The following is a 21,445-nucleotide window of genomic DNA, read 5'->3' as shown; positions in this document are numbered from 1 at the left end:
TATCAACCACGTCAACAAAGAGCGCGTGTGTTCAATCTGTTTACAATGAAATGGCTGCATAGAGTCTGTTCTAAAAGATATCGACAGAGCATTGATTTAAAAAGAGGAACAGAGAAACGCGAAGGCATTTGTTTATGTTTTCGCCGTCCTTCCTATGGAGGACAAAGTTAAAGAAGCAACTGAAATGGGTATCACAGCGATGCAACTCGGCGTGCACGACGAGATGGATATAATTAGCGGCCGTTGCCAGCTTCTTTTCGGAAGCCTGGAATCGTGACTGCTGAATAAGTGGAGGGACATGCTAGGCTCCGATATTTTTCAAGCCAACGTAATGGGTAGCTATCGCTGGGATGAAGTTCAAATGGTAAGAGATAGTCTTACTGTATGACTTAGTAAATACTTAATGTTGTGATATAAATGAAATGTTGTAAACATAGTAGGTGTTGATGTACCTTCGCTAACTCAGACTTAGTATAATTACAATGATTTTAGTATCATTGTAGCGAAATTACTAGCAGTTCGGTCAGGCTGCTAAAGACGCCATTTCAACATCACACACTCCGTTGCTCTGATTGGTCGTATGTCTATCCAATTGAGTGCAGAGGCATTTTTCGGTTGAGACACGCCTCATAATTTTAGCTCAATGGAGCGGTATCAGACTCAAATTCTGACTAGAATTGAGTATGACAACGTCAGGCTACGATTTATGCTCAAACAGCAACATTACACACTAATTGAAGTTAATCATGGACCTTTATAAATTTACCTAAATAAGAGGAACTTGAATAAGTTCAAGAAGTCTAACCCCACTGCCATGTATTTATAAATGTTTTAAGCATAAAGTAACAATTTTTTTCAGAAAACAAGACTTAATCTCTAAGGTCACATTGCTTCTTGAGTAAATATATCTTCATTTATGAATTTATAGATATTAATACTATAAAACAAGATAGAAATACTAAGTAATGTATTCATTTTTTCACAGTGTATAGGTATCATACATGGTTTGGATTGGGCTTGCTTGCATATGTGAAATGTATTATTCATACGTTTAAAAAAAGACATGCGAGACAGTGACATGAGACATTGAGGAAACCCCAGCTGCTGTGTTATGATGGTTATAAATATTTATTAGTTCTGGATGTAGTTTATCAGTGAAAGTGTAGTTCTCTTAACTTTACACGACACATTTTACCATGTTAAAAATCCATTTTGGATAATTTTGCAGATTTTCCTGAGATTCCAAAATCGGAGTCTTTATTTGCTGTAATGAGTGGGAGAGAAACACAGCTGTTTGTTTATGTGGAGGTGGCTGTCAGGATGGTGTCATCTCTGTCTGCTCATGTGGGAATAATCATGGTGCAGTGCAGAATCTACTTTAGCAACCTTTAGTTTCGAGTCATTATCATAAACATCCCACAACATTCAAGCAACACTTCCCCTAAAAATGAACATTCTGTCAAAATGTATTCTTCTTCATGCTTTTCCAAGCCTGAATGACTTTCTGTCCCATGGGGAAAGCTCATCTTTGGGGAAATCTTGTATATATTAATATTCAAAATGAATAGATGACCTTGGTGCCAAATGGCATTAAGTGTCATAACCAATTCGAAACAGAAGCCAAATTTGCACATTTGATGTTTTTTCTGATTCTGAAAATTAAAGATTTAACATAATAATAATAATCATTAGGTTTTTCGTGTGTGCACAAAGCTGTTGTATGGCTTTAAATATAGTTTTAAACTATATTTATGTTACTTTAATGTTGCTTTTAGAGCTTGACAAATGCGGTTTCTTTTTACTTTATAGGATATTTATTTTATATGATGATAAGTATCGTAAGAGTTTTAACAACGTGAATGAAGATAATCACAAATTACATTTTTGGGTTTACTATTTCTAACACAAGGGAAATAATTAAGGAGGGAATCAATAAAGGTTTGTAAAACCTTTTCCTGCGGGAAATCTTGTCTTTGAAGTTAAAATGGAGCAAAAGCTAAAAATAGAGATTGCCCGGCTCTTTGTCCTCCAACATTCGTCTTTGTGGCACAGATCAGAAAAGCAACATCCATTCTGACATCTGAAGATTTCCCCTTCATTGGCGTAAAAAAGGGATTATGGTCTTTCTTAGACACAAGGCAATTTTCCATGAAATCAGTTTTTTTTTTCAATGAGATTTTATGAAACTACAGTTTTCAGAAAGAGATTGTCTGCCGAAGAATACCGTTTCAGCAAGTTGTGCATGCTATCACTGAGTTCGGTGTTTTTCCGTCATGCCGGTCGGTGGGACAAGCGTGAGTCATCACTGCTGAGATGCATGGACCAATCAGATCGCAGGTTTTCTACCCCACATTGACAGCCAGTTTTAGATAATATTTAATAGGTCATAGGATTTTCCTCAGGGTTGTCTGTGCATGATAAAGATGTAGCTTTGCTTTTTTCAATTTCTAACCCGTTGAATAAAGGAAGCCCTCTTCAATCCCACACATTTCTGTATAAACAAATCCTCAATAATTAAAATTTGCATCCCTATTTAACTGATGGCTGGATGTTCTTGTTTTAATTTTTTTGTAATAATACTATTGTAACTTTTGTTTTAACGTTTAGTATCGCAAATGTACGTGTATTTTGTAATAATACCACATATTCTGTGTATATTTTAAGCTTCTTTTTTATGTCTATACCTGAAGAGAGTTGCAATAATAGATATGTATAAAGGCTAGATGTGTTACGGGGGAGTCTCTTACGTCATCACCTGGCGGCCATCTTACCACAGGCAGCTCGCTCACTCGTAGCATTGAGTTTTAATGGTGCAGGTACTTTTAAATGACCATAACTTGCTCAATTTTCTAATGATTTTAAAACAGTTTGGTTTCTTACAAACGTTATTAAGGTGGCTTTCATTCTGGATGCTTTAACATGTTTCATTAATTTTTTTGTATAAGTGTGCAGTGTCATACATCTTTGATGTTTATAACAAACCAAACCGTTTGAAAATCGGTAGAAAATTAAGCAAGTTATGGTCATTTAAAAGTACCTGCACCATTAAAACTCAATACTACGAGTTAGTGAGCTGCCTGTGGTAAGATGGCCGCCAAATGCGGACGTTCCACTCAATTGGCCAGCAGCGCGGGCGAGAGATCTAGCTTTTATACATATCTATGGTTGCAATAGTCATATATGTGAAAGTCTATTGGAAGTTGAGTTTAGTCCACAAAAGGCGTTTGTTTATGTTGTGGCTGCCGATGCGTCTATATTGTCTGTACTGTTTTTTATTGTAGCTACTTTACGACAATGCAGAAGTGTGAAAGCGCACGTTTGAATTTAATAAATAATCACAGATTGTAGGCCAGACAAAAAAGCAATTGCAAGTATGATTGAATGAATATTCTTGTTTGTAACAATATGCTGTACATTTGTGGTTGCGGCTAATGTCTGATAGAAGTTGATTATAGCCCAGAAACCTTTTTATGATGCCATTTGTGGGCCGTTGTTGTCGTCCTAAACCACGTGAAATCGATGGCACTTACAAAAATGAATTCTTAGCCACATTTTTTTTCTGTCTTTTGCTCTGTAGGAGTGTGTGGTTGCTGTGGAGCACTGAGGCCTCGCTACAAAAGGCTGGTGGACAACATCTTCCCAGAAGACCCAGAGGTGAGAACGTTCCCTTACCATCAACTCCAGCTATCTCTATCCATTCACACTCACACCAGCATCTATTTACAGTCTAGTATTCTCATCAAACAGCTTATTTGCAGAGTCGGTTATCTTTTTGGCAAGCCTTTGCTTTCCGAAACCACTTATGTGCATGGCAATTACTCACGCCAAGTGGCCAAGGAACAGAACGTCTTTCTGTCTTTGCTCAATGAGAGATAAACACAACGTTATGTTCCTCTCCGAACATCTGCACCTGAAAGCAGAGATATATTTAATGTTTCTTTAGTTCAGTAGTTTATTGTCTGTGAACACCACTATTAAAGTAGTTCAGTAATTATACACTTTTTTGTAAAGACCCACATTGAAGACTTTTGCATTGTATTAAAGCAGCTCTACAGTATTACTAAATCAAGATTTTAAAAAGAAATAACTTTGGGATGCAAACTTGCATTTATGTCTGATACCATTCAAACAGAGGTGGCTGCTTTTCACAACGTAATAATTTTACGGATTGTTGTTTTTGTAAAATATGTTGTGAATGCGGTTACATATTGACTACAAACATCTGCACCGTAAAAAAACGACTTTCTTGCATAGTATTTTTTTTGTCTTGTTTTCAGTACAAATATCTAAAAATTCAAAAATCAAGATGCATTTTCTTGATGAGCAATATATTCACTGCAAAACATGCTTTCAAGAAAACAATTTCTTGGTGTTTTTGTCTTGTTTTCAGTATTAATATCTAAAAATTCTTAAATTAAGATGCTTTTTCTTAATGAGCAAAACGACCCAAGAAAATAAGTCTAGTTTTTAGACCAAAAAAATCAAATTTAAGTAATTTTGTGCAGAAAACAAGCAAAAAATCTGTCAATGGGGTAAGGAAAAAATCTTGAATATTTTTCTTAAAGTCGCCATGAAACGGAAGTAGCGGTTGCCTTATTTTCCCCGTAGTGACGTATATCCGAATGAAACGGCTTTTGTGATGAAATAAGGCAGGGCTGGATTTGAATTTGTCCATCGAGATCTGATTGGATCGTTTAAAGTTGGGTCATGTTGCTAATTGCTAATCGCTGCGATCTTCTACCGGACCCCGCCCACCTGCCATACTTTTGACCGGAAGTGAAGAGATATCGTTTTGAGGAGGGGAGGAGATTTGCATTTTTGATTAAAGATTATGAGAACACACGAATTTTTTTTAAATAATGAAGCTCACAGATAAGTCATTTGTTAATAATACCACAATATTAAAAAAATATATATAGTTTTTCATTTCAATTTCATTGCGACTTTAAACACTAAATTCAAGAAAAATTAGCTCACCCCATTGGCAGATTTTTTTGCTTGTTTCATGCACAAAATCACTTAAATTTGATATTTTTGGTCTAAAAACTAGACTTATTTTCTTGAATCATTTTGCTCATCAAGAAAAAACGACTTAATTTAAGAATTTTTAGATATTTTTACTAAAAACAAGACAAAAATACTAAGAATTTTTTTTCTTGAAAAACATTTTTTGCAGTGTAAACACTGCAAAAAACAGGCAAAAAATCTGCCAATGGGGTAAGCAAAAAAATCTTGAACATTTTTCTTAAACACTAAATTGAAGAAAAATTAATTTGATATTTTTGGTCTAAAAAGTAGACTTATTTTCTTGGGTCATTCTGCTTATCAAGAAAATGCATCTTGATTTGAGAATTTTTTGGTTATGTGTACTGAAAACGAGACAAAAATGGCAAATAAGAAAGTCATTTTTTGCAGTGTGAGACACTGGTTGAAGCCCATTTCATCTTCATTCCCTTTAATGACCTGACTATCTCTGTTCACTTTCTTTGGTCCATTTTGTAAGATATACAAAAACTGGGTAAAGTTTGAAATTATTGTTTGAAGTCTTTTCAGAACTATCAATGTAGAATGGTTGGGCCAAGGCTGGGAAGCTTGCCAACAATACATTGGTTATTTAAATCCTTTTCTATATAGCTCAACATTCATTATGCATTTGTCACACTGTGGATGTTCCCTATAAAATTCTGGCTTCCTTGATTTTGCTTTTCTGCTGGCCATGATATTGACACTGTGTTTTTCTAGGATGGGTTGGTGAAGGCTAACATGGAAAAACTGACCTTCTACGCCCTGTCAGCTCCAGAGAAATTAGACCGTATCGGTGCATATCTCTCTGAGAGACTGTCCCGTGACGTAGCCAGACACAGATATGGGTACCTCAGTTTTGACTGTTGGATGTCTTTTCTCTTTTTCTCAATTTGGTCCTGTAGTGTTTAATGTTCCCTTCATTTAAGGTCCTTCCTCCATCTGTATTCAAAACATGCTTGTCTTTTCAGGTATGTGTGTATTGCAATGGAAGCTCTTGACCAGCTGTTAATGGCCTGCCATTGTCAGAGTATCAACCTGTTTGTGGAGAGTTTTCTCAAGATGGTACGGAAACTTTTGGAATCCGACAAGGCCAATCTTCAAATCCTGGGCACAAACTCGGTACGTGTAGAGAATGTACTATGTAAGCCTATATGTAAATCATATTACACAATATGACATCACATTAAATATATATGAAATACAGTAAAGAGGTCCTGTAGCTCAATGAGTAAAGCATTCCTTTATGGGTTTGAATCCCAGACAACAGAAACTGATTCAAAAAATCGCTTAAGATAAGCGTGACATGTTTTTTGATAAACGGGGAGATGAGCTACAAACAAGTGGCCACAAACTGCAAGTCCTTTCCATCGCAATTACAACATAAAAATAAAGTCAGATTCAATTATAGCTCAAAATGAGTAATCTAGGACATCACACATGCACCCACACATAAAGCATATAAATACAGTGCTTCAGATTCAAAGAGATATCTACCAGTTATAAAAACCAACATCTCTCTTTTGCTTTTCACAACAACGTTTTAAAAAAAATCTAGAATAGCTTTGGGAAACAGATTTAGCTTTATATTAAAAAGTGGACTATTGGGTTCTGTACAGTACCAAGGATGATTAGGGCCAAGCTGAAATAAAAAAATGAAACTATCTTGAGATTAAAGTCATTAAAATGTGAGAATAAAGTCATTATTTTACGAGAAAAAAGTCAGAATAAATATAATTTCGAGAATAAAGTCGTTTATTCAACGAGAAGAATAAAGTCGTTTATTCAACGAGAAGAATAAAGTCGTTTATTCAATGAGAAGAATAAAGTCGTTTATTCAACGAGAAGAATAAAGTCGTTTATTCAACGAGAAGAATAAAGTCGTTTATTCAACGAGAAGAATAAAGTCGTTTATTCAACGAGAAGAATAAAGTCGTTTATTCAACGAGAAGAATAAAGTCGTTTATTCAACGAGAAGAATAAAGTCGTTTATTCAACGAGAAGAATAAAGTCGTTTATTCAACGAGAAGAATAAAGTCGTTTATTCAACGAGAAGAATAAAGTCGTTTATTCAACGAGAAGAATAAAGTCAAAAAATTTGTAGTTGAAGTCAATATATTCAGTTTAGGCCTATTCTTTATGTTGTTTACTGCATTAAGATAGTGATTAGGGCTGGGACAACGCATCGACGACGTAGATGCAAAAAATACATTGACGCAAAATATGTACGTCGATTTGTCAGACCCAAAAAGGCGGCGCCGTAGAGTAGTAGCAACGCGAGTGGCTCCAGTCCACGCCGGTTTCACAGCAAGTGTGAGCAGTGCTTAAGCGGCGCATGTTTTTTCAGCGCCCATGTTAACAAGCATGCACCCTGCCGCATGAGCAGCGCGAGCTCGCGGCTCTGTAGCAACAGTGCTGCAATCGTTTCTGCGTCGGTTCTGCTGCGCTGCTCAAGCTCAATTAAAGTGAAAGTGCTTTGTTTATGGTTTAAGTGCTCGTGGATTGACGCGAAAGAGTGTCATTTGACCATAAATCATCAATGTGATGCCAAGTGTGTTTTAAACAGTCATGACTTTGAGCAATTTAACAAAAAGCAATGAAATATGTAAAAACACACTGTTGCCAGAAGACTGCGCTTTCATTCACTCTCTGTACATCAGTATATGAGTCCTCATCTATCTTAATAAACTTAAGAGAAAGAGATTTAATAATGTATGTGCTTCTTAAGTCTAATTGTGTTTATATCTGTCATTACATGGACTAGAACAGCACGAAAACAATGTGGATTAAACAAATCAAGTTATAAAAATTACACTGTGTGACCATCAAAAGGCACATTGAAGAGGTTTTGCTCATAATTGCATGCAAAATAAAGTAATTTGAACTTGAGGTTTTTATACTGTTACTATACTGCACAGTATGAGCTGCAAACGCTTTATTAAATGCTACCTCTGACTAAGAATGCATTATTTTGCACTTGTATAGTCTTTTTTATTTTGAATAACATCAACATATATTGAAATGTTTACATTCAGATATGTAAATCAACATGTATGAATTGCTAATAGTTCTTTAATGGGGAGATAATCGAGAATCGAATTGGACTGATAAAATGAATCGTTAGATTAATCGACGCATCGAAAAAAGAATCGCTAGATTAATCGTTTAAAAAATAATCGTTTATCCCAGCCCTAATAGTGATATAAATACACTAAATTCACTACACACAATAATATATTATTAATAAGCATGTATGGTCAAGCAGAAAAGCCCAGAATGTGCTCGTTTTCATTGAAAGAAACAAATGTGCCCTTTAGCGGTTTATGTTCTCATTCTGGGATCTTGTGGTTGCCTGTACACAGAATGTTTTTATTAATAAAATGTTTGCTGGATATGGTGTTTTAATATTATTGTGTAGATGCATTAAGCAACATTCAAAGTTGTATTTTAAGGTTTTATAAGACTCTGCAAAGCCGCAGAGTCTTTCTATTCCTCCCTCGGCCCTACGATTAATATCCCCCATCACCTGTGCACTTTCATTTAGGTGCGCCTCCGTGTGCGTATACTTTATCCTACCCCATTAACAAAACCCTTTATTCATCACGATATTCTGTTCATTGCATGCCTGTTTTATTAAGGTGTGCACTGAATTTTGTTCGTTCACATTATCTCCTCCCATATTGCCTTTTATATGAGGGAGATTCCTTAAATTGCCTTTCTGAATGCATCTCCCTCATATTGTTTTATTAATAAGACAGGTATGTAATTTGGTATCTTTTTTTAGTCTGCAACAAATTATGACTAAAGAGATTTAAATAAATGTAGTCAATAACAAACACTATGTATGAGAAAAATATTTTTTAAACTAATAGTTTGTATTGTGTATGTATATTGTTTGATCCTCTAAATGGATGTTTATATTTGAAGAGTTTGGTTCCAAAACGCAATAAATCCATTTTGACAAATTTTGGTAAAAACATGTTTTCTATACCAAGAAAGTGACAAGATGAAAACCACTATTTTCTGTTACAAACTTTCACATAGCATCTTTAGGTTATAAAAACATAAAAAATTCAAATCCATAACTTGATTTTCAAAGATTTATTATAAAAACTGATTATTTTTTCCACAAAATGCAATAAATCCATGACAAGTTTTTATTCAAAATGCTATAAATCTATTGAATCAATCGCCTATATAAATGTGCATTCATCTTTGCCATGTTATGTTCATTTAGAACACTGTCATTGCTGCGGTATTACTTGACGTCGTCGCTTAACGTTTTTCACAGCGATCAGCTGTAAAATGTTTTGGTCCTGCTAAATTTTCGTTGACTTTGAGTAAAATTATGGAAAGTTTTTCATAAGATCCCCTGGGGTCAATGTGTTATCATGACAGAAACTTGCTGCTGTCAGCCCGGGCAAACAAGCACCGGTCTCCCAAGTGCCTCTTGCGTAAATTATTAGATGTTGATGGCTTACGTTTCTTTCCCGTCACAGAAAACCATCACAGGTTTATCAATGGTATTAAAGTATTATTTTGTTTTTGTTTGTTTGTTGATCACGAAGTACAAAGTAGATGAGGAAAACTAGGACTCTGTGTACTCAACGCGCCGCCATTGTTTGTTTACATTGCGTAGAATGGTGCGCTGTTATCTGTGGAGTGGATTTATGGCATTCTGTAGAAAAGGAGGAGTGGCGTTTATTGCATTTTGGGAAAAAAGGGAGAAAAGATGACAGAATAACACAGCGGATATTGGATTTTGCGTAAAATTAAGAATTTACTTTTAAATACTCACCTGATAAAATACTGATTCTGGCAGTAACTCATTTTTTTCAAAAAATGGCGTTTATTGCGTTTTGGAACCAAACTCTTCATTTCTTTTAAATGAGTGTCACAAAAGGTCACGATGTGATCAGTGCCTGTCTATTGGGGTTAATGTGAAACAAATGTCATCACATTATAATTTAATCATTGATAAGACTCAATAGAAGCATTTATCTGATCTGTTTTAAACCTGATTTGTATAGTTATACAATGAGATTTCTTTCTATCTAATTGCTCTGACTTGGCAGTTTGTGAAGTTTGCCAACATCGAGGAGGACACCCCATCATACCATCGCAGTTACGATTTCTTCGTGTCACGATTTAGTGAGATGTGCCATTCCAGCCACGAGGACCCTGACATTCGCACAAAGTGAGCGAGCCGTTCCATACGCACACTTAACAATCTACACTTGATAAATTATAAAAGCAACACTGCGCAAGCAAATTTTTCACGTCAAATTTCCTTGTCTTAGAATCCGAATGGCGGGCATTAAAGGTCTGCAGGGAATAGTGAGGAAGACTGTGAACGATGAGTTACAAGCAAACATCTGGGACCCTCACCATATGGACAAGATCGTCCCCTCTCTTCTTTTTAACCTGCAGTCCGGAGATGGCACAGAAAGGTGAGAAACGCTAATTGCACTTTTCCATTGCATAGTACTCCACGGTTTATTTATTTGGTTTGGGTCAGGTCGGGTCAGCTCACCTCACTTTGGCTTGGTTAGCTTTTCCATCGAGTTTAGTAACACTTCGAAGTGGGAGGGATTATAGGCGTGTCGTTATATTTGCGCTGCCAACTGCTGTGACATCATACAAGTGAGAGCGTCGTTGTGCATTCCCATAAAATAATTTATTTCTCAGTCTGCCACAAAATTAAAATTGACCACCACAAATAGATGTTTGCACATCGCGTTTATCACTACCTCTCTCACATGTTTCTGTACAAACACCCGTGGTGTCGGTCAACGTGCTCCGGTGACCCTCATTTAAGTTGCATTTAAGCATATATGCGGACGTGCACGTCGCGAATGTGCCGCCACAAACTGCAAGTCTGGAATAAAACTATTATGGTGTTCCTGATTTTCAACCTGTGGATGTTTTTCATCGCTAAAATTAAGTTTGGAAACTTACAGCAAAGCACAGATGACAACATGTTTGCTCGAAACAGCGCAAGCTAGCATGAAGGTAAAGCTAATCTTTTAAATGATTACCAATGAGGCTGATAGTGATGATTTTCTCAGATCAATCAGTGATCTACAGTGTTTTTGCGTCACATTTTGGTATCATCTCGGGTCGCTTGGAACCCCAACTGAGGTGGTACTAAAAAAAGTATCGGGTACTACGAACTGAACCCAGTGGAAAAGCCCCCCAAAGTAAGCTGACCCGACCCAAACCAAAACAGCGCCATAAGATTCAGCCATTTTCAGTACTGTATATCTGTGGGCGAGAACCAACCCGTCATGTTCTGGTAAGCTCTATTGTAGTCGCCTTGTCTAAACTGATCCCTATATCTTGCTGCAGTCATGGCTCTACAGCAAAAATAGTTTGTCGCATTATTAAACCTGTGGCACGTGATGACCTAACTCAGATCTGAGTGGATGGGGAGAGAAAGAGATAAAGAAAAATAATATGACTGCAGGCATGTGGTCACACTCACATTACTCTACTGGTTATGTAACTATATAGTGGAAGGTTAATGTAGTCAAATCTCCTCTCTGTTCCTCTCCTGTCATCTCCCTCTCTCTCTCTCACAGTGGCTTCTTATTGATCTGCCCCCCATGCAGGACTAATTACACCACAGGGCAAGACATTAATTGCCCCTTTCTGCTGTTTTCTGTGCGCTAATGGGCAGCTTCTAATGAACCCTTGCTGTCAGCGGTGCACATTTCAAAGGGTCAGAACAGCATAGCTGGTATACAGCTGCTACTGGAGGGGGTAAACATTTTTTTCCGTTGACATGCACACACTCCAGCATCCTGTGGAAATGTGGTTGTATGCTTTTAGCTGAGGTGAGGAGAGCTTCAGGAGATGTGGGCTGGCGTCATGCAGTTATATAACAGATCCGCTGACTGTAGGGTGTGTGATGGGAGAGAGGAGCGGTGTGATTAATTGATGACACGCACCCCGTGAGACCCTCCACTCTGAATTTTTAATATACCTGAAGTGACTTTGGCTTCCAAATAAGGCTTCAACAAGATTTTGAATTGAGTTGGTTAAATACCAAAAGTTGAGCCTCTTGGTTTAAAGGTGAATGTAGCTGAAAAGTTGTTACTTTTACCCAAACCAGTTAAGGGCAAACAACGCACTTTACATTTTAACCCCACCCCAGGGGCGGATCTACCGGGGTGGCACGGGGTGGCAGTTGCCACCCTAAATAAAAGCATTGCCACCCCATATGCCACCCCAGCGCGGGTATCCTAATATATATAATTTATACCCGAGTAGGCTCTTTTAACCAGAAAGGCAATGTAGTTTTTCTCTGCGTGTGTTTGGGGGTGGGAGACACATATCTGACGATGATTGGTGTGTGTGTCTTAGACGGGGTGGGACAACCACATAGCTGATGGTGATTGGCTTAATTTCCATCGTTAGCCAACCAGAGGCAGCAGAGTTCATACACAAGCATGCAGTCAGTCCGAGCAGAAAGTCTTTTACAGTGTAAAAAAAGTCCGCGCAGATTTGCCAACTTGGTGACTTGGTTGCTAGATTAAGAAACTTTTTAGACCCCTTTAGCGACTTTATTAAAAAAGCGACTAGGACAAATCTAGCGATCTTTTCTGGCGTGGTTGGAGACGTTTGGAAACTGCGGTGAAAGGATGCATCGCCCCATCCAAGGCACTCACATGCAGCCCGGTTCTCGCGCTGCAGTCCATCCGTGATCCGAGTCGCACAAACCCGCAACAGAGCGATGGCGAATACAACGAGCTCAAAACAAAGGTATCGGACGCAAGCACAAAGTATAAAAAGCACAAACGTTACTTTTCCATTGTTGAGGTGAAAGGCAAGAATGATTATGGACGTGCAACTTATGCCCATGAAGAAAGAGTCTCTTCACGTGACGTCTGTAGCGAGTAATTCTGATCTAATAAAGCACCTCACATCATCACATGCTGCCAAAACATTAGTGGTTCCCCTTTAGTGTCTTAAAGTGGTTAAGTTGAGCATCACATCAGCAAATCAGAGTACTGAATACGGTCATATTTATAGATAAATGTTGCATCAGGATAAAAATACAAAAATTAAACTGATGTTAAATATTGCACGAGGTAGTTGCTTGGTAGTTAAAACAACTGAACTGCAGGTTTGTGTAAGTAGTAAATATATTTTAAGCAGTTCTTTCTAGCCCGTCATGTCTTGTTATCTACTGCAGCAATCAAAATATTCCATATGTGCATATGAAATCACTCGTTATGATATAGTCTGATGTTTTTATTTGTCTTCGTTAAGGAGACAAAACTATTCAGTGTTGTGTATGTTTAGAAAGCTTGAAAGACAACTTAATGCGGCATTTTCCAGGATATTATGAAAAGAAAGGCTGATAACCATTCTTTTTACCAAAAATAATAGAAAAATCAAATACTATGGGAGTGGAAGGTACAAATAAAACAGAAAAATATGTTGTGGAAGGGAAAGGAATAGATGAAGTAATGAAGGAAAGAAACATTTGGATGGCAAAGAGCTAAAAAGAAGTGAAAAGACAGAAATCCATCATCAAGTGAGTGAAAGGATTAAAGAAGAGGGTTATGAGAGAAAGAGATGTTTGCCTTTCAAATATGTTTTACATTAATATAAACTAGGCAATCCTATTTTATTTATATAACAGTCTTTATACCATTATGTTCAACCAGTCAGTGTTTTTATTGATAAGCTGTATGTATTAACTTAGTATTAAGACAAAGGGTGCTACAGAGATGCTTAATGTAGATGCTTGGGTACTTACTTATAGGAACATTTGTTGTTGCGTTTATTAATGTTATAAAAATTTGAGGTCCAGTGTTCACCGAATATGGTATATACAGTATATAATTTCTTGAATCCACGACAACCATGCAAGGACGCTTACTTCATTGCCACCCCTTGTAGTTCTCATGCCACCCCCTTGCCACCCCATAAATAATTTTCTAGATCCGCCCCTGCCCCACCCTGCAGCCATGTCTAATGCGTCTAGTTTGATTTCATTGGTCAACTTAAATCAAGGTCAATTGATGGATCCTTCAATAAGCCAGGGGATTGTTTTTTATTAGCACTTTATTATAAGTATAGCACCACTTTAAGTCGAACGTGACTTGAAGAAGTCTTTTGAATTTACAGCTTGAACTGCAGGGTAATGAGGTCATATGGTTTGCAAGACCTTTTGTGAGTAGACGCCACAGTTACGTCACTGCAAGCTGCGCGCACAATGTGGTGGCAGAAAAATTGAAACGGGCAAGATAACACACTAGAAAATGTCTTGTTGTGCTGTTGAGTGTCAGAATAGGAATGCCAAAAAAAGATGACCTTTATTTTTATAGAATACTGTCGTCGAAGACAACATTTAAATACAATTGTAGGTGTTTATGGTTGCATGCCCTTAAACGGACAGACGGGAGTGATGAAATCATCTGAAAATCTATTAATAATTAGAATAGAAAATAATAAGAGAAGATGTTCGGTGTTCTGTCGAAGTCTGTTCCCTCTATGTGTTTTCATCACATTACGTTTAGAATTTATTCAGAAAAACAAAAAGATTTCAATATTACTATTTATTAAATATTTCATAATTTTTAAATTTTTTTTATTTCTTTTTAACTTATATCTTATTCTTCCTTTTATATTCTAAGTTAAAAGTTAAGTTAAGTTATTCTGTTTGCATATTAATAAATATATAAATATAGCGCGCGCGCACACACACACACACACACACACACACACACACACACACACATGATGTAAAGTATTATTAATATATAAACAGGCCTATACATATTAACTCTTTCCTCGCCATTGATGAGTTATATTGTCAATTAAGAGAAAACATTTGCATGAAAAATAGTGTTCCTGATGTTAATCTGTAATATTGCGATTATTGACTGTAAGCGCAACACACTTACCCAAGTTATAAAAAACTGAAGCAAAATTTTTTTTACTAATTTTAAACTCTGTGTATGTTTTGATAATCGTTCTGAATCTGATCTCTAACAAAATTCCTTCACAAAAATGCAATTATTTCAGCTTTTTGCGAAAAAGAAAAATATATTTTTTTAAAGAAAAATACTAGGGCGGTCAATACATTAAAATATTTAATCTAGATTAATCGCATGATTTCATGAGTTAACTTGCGATTAATCGCAAATAAATCTCCCATTTTTATCTGTTCTAAATTTACCTAAATTTTCAATTTTATAAAAATTTTCAGTTTTTAATACTCTAATCAACATAGGTGTGGACAAATATAGATGCTTTATGCAAATTTATGTTACACCAGCCTGTTTACATTTTCAACAGAACCATCAGCTATTGTTTTGTATATGAATTTTCCTTTCAGAAGACTCTTTTCTTTCTGCATTTCTGTTTGCTGCTGCCTCATTTGTGAGCTATGCTGGCTAATTGTATAAAATGAGTATTTTATATTTTGACATTCTCTATTAAAAAACCTCAAAACAATGCACGACTTGTTTGAATCTTCAACCTGTTTGAAAAATCCCAAATTACCGCAAAATTACCACATTCACACCTTAAAATAATAGATTTAATAAATAGATTTACCACACACAAAGTTAAAAACAATATCAATGTATATGTTAAACTTTTTTCTTTCTTTTTGTTTGATTGACATTGAGACAGACAACTTTAAGATCTACTATAATGCAAGGATCTTTAATGTTAACACATCAGATTTTTCTACAGTTAACCAAACATTCATTTCAGATATAACAGATTATAGGTTCTACCTGCACGAATTCTTGTCAAAAATAGATATTTTAAAACTGTAGTTTTGTCTGTGAATCACAAAAAATGCTGGTGGGCAACTTAAAAAAAAAGGCTGGTGGGGAACGAGTTAATTTGTATGTGAACATAATAGTTTTATAATAGTTTTAGAACAAACACATAGGCTATAAATATAAGCAAGAAATAATAGAAAACAGGAAAATCATGAAATGTTTAATAAATGGTATTACATGATAGTATTTCTTTTTTATATGTAGGCTACTTTAGCGATTCATACTGTAAAAATTATTGATTTACCAATAAAGAACAACACATATACATTACATACATGCACACATATCAGTTGCCATGCTATTTAAACTTTTAATTTATCTAAAAAAACAAAACGTAACGTCAGGCCCGGTACTAGGCTTGCTGGACTGGGGGGCCAGTCAGGATTTTTGGGTGGGCAGCCATTTCTCGACTAAAATGATTCATACACTAAATTATGGATATTTCAATCCAATATTATTTTGCATAGGCTATGTCTTAAAATAAAGTGCCATTTATATGTCCTTTTACACGTTCAAATTTTAAAACTAGATACAATGATTTATAATGATTTATAATGTTTTAATGATTACACTTAATGTAGTTTTACACATTAAGTCACAGTTAATGAAATCAGGCAAGCAGGTGATATGAATGCAAAGCTGTACATATAGCTATATTTTAATAATGTGTACACTGCATTTAATCTGTTATTTCACTTATAGATAAATTAAAGCCATTCTTATACCTACCCAACATATGCCTTTCTTCTAAATAAACACTTGTTGGGCACTTTATTTCCACTTCTCAAACATTTTCTTCATTTAAAATAATGCATTTTCAATGTGATAAGCTATATTTTCATTAATTCCTGACCCTATCATGCTGCTGCAGCAACAACCTCAAATATCACAACAAAGAACAATGCTTTAACTAATCTATATTGAAACATCATGAAAGCAATTTGACATGCATGACAAATTCGTCAAAGGTTACCCTGTAACAGAACCAGACAAAAGCACAAGCCCTAAAATACTGTAAGTGTGTTTGCCACGAGACCAAAGATAAATCAAACTGCTTTGTACATAACACAGCAAATTAGATATTATAATACAACGCAACATTATAAAATACAACGTTTTACCTTACGATGACCTTGCGGAGTGAAAGCTCCTCCTGAACTTAAAAGTCTGTAGATTTTTGCGTGTGAAGATTTTCTCAAACGCGAGCTGAATGAGCTGATGATGAATGACGATGAAAAAACCGCTAAAATTTAATTGTAAAACTGCACGCAATGCTCAGCTGTTACAATGCTGTATATTTACTGTATAACCATCTTATATCAATTATATCTACTATATAGTATGCCACAACCAAACTGCATATTCTAATTTTAATAAACAGAACTACGTCTAAAACAAACACATTAAATGCTGCTGGAGACTTGCCATTGGCTGTTGTATTTGAATGAATATATAATGAGGTGAGTCTAAGAAAGGATAAGGGGCTATTTTGGGCATGTTTTACTATAAAAAAAGTTTCAATTTAATATGTGTTGTGTTATTACGTTTATGTAATACTAAATTGCATCGTTTCTAATATATATTTTAAAGATGCGGGGTTTTTTTTAGTTACCGTCATAGAGAACAGTAGTACTTTTTCTATGAGTTAAATACTGCTGAAGAGACCTCTAATGCTTGAATAAGTTAATCAGACAGTAGTGGGCGTGAGCTGTAAACACTAGCTTTGCCAACAGAATACGTTTTATGTTTAAAGAGACTCCGTTATTTTATGGTTGGCAGTATAAAACCAGCCCCCCCGTAGACCCGGCCCTGCGTAACGTCATGAACACGCTTTAGAAACATTAAACTAAAGAAAACAGCATAAGGGGCGTGGTTTGGAAAAATATCACTATTAAATTTTACTTGTACAGGCAGACAGGTTTGTCCTTAATTTTAAAGTTGACATCTGATGTACCATGTAGAAATACAACGCAAACATTCATTCCATGCACACCCAGACCATTTACAGTATAAAAATTTAAGCTGGTTATGATGTCATAACCATTAAAGGATTACTCCACTTTCTTAAAAAATCTACTGATAACTTACTCACCCCCATGTGCTCGCGCATTACGTGAGGTTGCACTGGCGCCTCACATGGCTGGTGCAAGACGAGAAGTTGTGGTTTAAAAGTGCATATTTTTAATGGCGAAAATGTCAGTCATTTTAGATAAGACCCTTATGCCTCGGTTGGGATCATTAAGATCCCATTGAAGCTGCGTTAAAACTGCAATTTTAAACTGCATTGAAACTGTAAACTGTTGGGCTCCAAATAAAGTCTATTAAATTGAGGAAAATCATAATTTCTTCTCGACTGAACAAAGAAAGACATCAGCATTTTGGATGACATGGGAGTGAGTAAATTATCTAGATTTATTTTTAAGAAAGTGGACTAATCCTTTAACATGTGGTTGTGTGTATATAGCGACTATTTGGTATTCAGCAACCTTGCCTTTACTGATGAACAACAGCATGGACTATAATGGATATATAACTCCATTTAAATCAAAGAGAGAGTAAAATAACACACCGTTTAATTTCACGGGTCAGAGCGAGGTTGGAAACCTCCCTTACTTTCTCTCTCTCTCTCTCTCTCTCTCTCACTCTCTCACTCTCTCTCTCTCTCTCACTCTCTCTCTCTCTCACTCTCTCTCTCTCTCTCTCTCACTCTCTCTCTCACTCTCTCGCAGTCGCTCACCTTCCCCACTGCAGGCCAGTGAGAAGGAGAAGGAAAGCCCAGCTGAGCTGACTGAGCGCTGCTTTCGGGAACTGCTGGGCCGTGCCGCGTATGGCAACATCAAGAACGCAGTGACCCCAGTGCTTATGTAAGAGAATTGCCGCATATATTACAGAATGTTGTGAATCCATGCAGTTATTGCTTTAGTTTATGTATAATGTAAATGTAAGATATTTATATTTCCATTACATGCAAATGCATATTTATTCAGACTAATTCAAACTATCAATAATCATCTACAGTCCAGGAGACTTTCCGAGATGATCATTTATCTGACTGCGGTTGTAGTAAATCTTATTTATCTGTCATATTTAGTTTCATTTCTCTAGCTCACGCTCTGTCTGTTTTCTCACCGCAGGCATCTTGATAATCATTCACTGTGGGAAGGCAAAACATTCGCAGTGCGTTGCTTCAAGATCATCATGTACTCTATTCAGGTGAGTTCAGTTCCACTTTAATATATTCAAAGCAGATGAAAATTTCCTTTTAATAGTAGGATTAACAGAACTGCATTTTAACAAATTAAAATTAGAGATACATTTTTCCATCAATACCAATAGCTGATTCAGACTGATATCTGCAGAATGCAGATAACGATACTTTGTCGTTATATTAACTAAATTCGGAAGAATACATTTTGTGAATGTTGTCCATTTATATAATGACCATTAATATTAAACTAATGATGTTTCTTTACATTTTCTATACACAGAGCTCAAATTCATTGCATTTTCCTGTTATTTTATTGGCTAATACCGATTATTGGCCGATATATTGGTACATCTTAATTTAAAGGAATATTCCTTTTTCTTAAAAAAATCCAGATAATTTACTCACCCCTATGTCATCCAAAATGTTTATGTCTTTCTTTGTTCAGTAGAGAAGAAAAACATTTTTTTTTTGTAGAAAACATTCCAGTTTTTTTCTCATTTTAATAGACTTTATTGGACCCCCAACAAATTACAGTTTCAATGCAGTTTAAAAGGGCTTTTAACAATTCCAAATATATATAAATATGCACTTTTAAACCACAACTTCTCGCACCGGCCTCTGATGCAGCAGCTCAACCTTACGTAATGCATCATCACGTCAAAAGGTCACGCATTAATTATACATTTATTATATGTCTCTTGCAAACTATGAAGGGACAATTAATCAATACACTGACATGGTAATGCTAGACAGATACTTTGTTTGCACAGTGACAGTAATTTTGTCACTCCTAGACGTACGTCTGGCGTCAGGGGGGAAACGTTTACCTCGATGAAGGAAAGTCATTGTCTCACCAGGCTATGTTTATTTGGCTATCCAGTGCTGAGCTTCGATGAAAGTTCACGAGACCGGCGAGATGCTTCCACAGGGCGGGAGATACGCAGCGTGATTAACAGCTTTGACACCAAATGGATATATGTGAAAATCAGATGACATGATTTCACAACTTTTCATTGGCCATTTAGATATGTGAAGCATACTGTATACGGAAATTAACCTGGACATTCAATCCGTCTAAAAATCGGCAAAATGGACATACATGGTTTTCATGGGACAGCGGCGATATGTAATGTGTGACCTTTCGACGTGCTTGCGTAATTACATGAGGTCGCGCTGGTGCGTCACACGACTGGTGCAAGACGAGAAGTTGTGGTTTAAAAGTACATATTATTTATTTTTCTTGTCAAAAATGACAATCGTTTCGATAGTTAAGACCCTTATGCCTTATTTAGGGTTCTTTAAAGCCCTTTGAAACTGCAATTTTAAACTGCATTGAAACTGTAAACTGTTGGGGACCAATAAAGTTCTTTAAAATGAGAAAAATCTTGGAATGTTTTCCTCAAAAAACTTAATTTCTTCTCGACTGAACAAAGTAAGACATCAACATTTTGGATGACATGGGGGTGAGTAAATAATCTGTTTTTTTTGTTTTTTTTAAGAAAATGGAGTATTCCTTTAAAATAGTAACCTAGTTGTTCATAAAGTAACAAAAAAAATCCTGAATTTTTCTTGAATTTAGTGTTTAAGAAAAATGTTCAAGACTTTTTTGCTTACCCCATTGGCAGATTTTTTTGCTTGTTTTATGCACAAAATCACTTCAATTTGATATTTTTGGTCTAAAAACTAGACTTATTTTCTTGGGTTGTTTTGCTCATCAAGAAAAAGCATCTTAATTTAAGGATTTTTAGATATTTTTACTGAAAACAAGACAAAAATACTGGACAATTAAAAAAAAAAAAATCCCTTTAAAATACATCACATGGGTCACAGCTGTTGATCTTAAGGGCAGATATTATTAAGCGGCTTGTATGTATTTTTAATGTCTGTGTGCATGTATGGTATTATAGGTCCCACAGTTTTGGAGGTCTTTAACAATTTGCTTAGGCATGTTGATGGGATCTTACGGGATCTTACGACTCTACCAACATCAGCACCAAAATCGACCTTTTCCATATTTGTCTTTTTAATGTTTTTTAATTTAGCAACACTGCATCATATGTTTGATTCCAGTGAACAGGCATAGTGATTAAAAAATGTATACACTATATTAAGTTGCTTTACTCTAGTATTTCCCTAACGTCTTATTATTTTGCTCTCTCAGTCACAGCATTCTCATCTGGTCATCCAGCAAGTCTTGGGACATCTAGATGCCAACAGTAAGAGCTCAGCCACAGTGCGTGCTGGGATTGTAGAAGTCCTCCTGGAGGTTGCTGCTATCGCTGCTAGTGGTTCTGTTGGTGAGTGTGGACTTACAACCCCTATTCATTTTAATTATACTAAACGTTAAGCAATAAACCTAATAGCACAGAAATCGAATGGTGTGTATTTGTGCTGCGAGATTTCATGT

General features: G+C 36.0%; 1 protein-coding gene across 5 annotated transcripts in view; it reads left to right on the top strand.

Moving 5' to 3' along the window:
• efr3bb (EFR3 homolog Bb (S. cerevisiae)) overlaps positions 1-21,445 on the top strand; it is a 59,465-nt gene that overhangs the window by 16,741 nt on the left and 21,279 nt on the right. For 3 of the 5 annotated variants that reach the window (XM_065256298.1, XM_065256297.2, XM_065256299.2), the window contains 8 exons: positions 3,578-3,654; positions 5,743-5,870; positions 5,994-6,144; positions 10,098-10,219; positions 10,323-10,472; positions 18,560-18,694; positions 18,965-19,043; positions 21,200-21,335. In XM_065256298.1, the coding sequence (XP_065112370.1) occupies positions 3,578-3,654; positions 5,743-5,870; positions 5,994-6,144; positions 10,098-10,219; positions 10,323-10,472; positions 18,560-18,694; positions 18,965-19,043; positions 21,200-21,335 (978 nt within the window). Of the gene's footprint in view, positions 1-2,247; positions 2,295-3,577; positions 3,655-5,742; positions 5,871-5,993; positions 6,145-10,097; positions 10,220-10,322; positions 10,473-18,559; positions 18,695-18,964; positions 19,044-21,199; positions 21,336-21,445 lie in introns of those variants that run through there. The other 2 variants (XM_065256300.2, XM_065256301.1) reach the window with 2 other exon arrangements.

Source organism: Paramisgurnus dabryanus, chromosome 12, assembly GCF_030506205.2.
Source record: "Paramisgurnus dabryanus chromosome 12, PD_genome_1.1, whole genome shotgun sequence".
Lineage (NCBI taxonomy): Eukaryota > Metazoa > Chordata > Actinopteri > Cypriniformes > Cobitidae > Paramisgurnus > Paramisgurnus dabryanus.
This window is presented reverse-complemented; position numbering and strand designations above follow the sequence as displayed.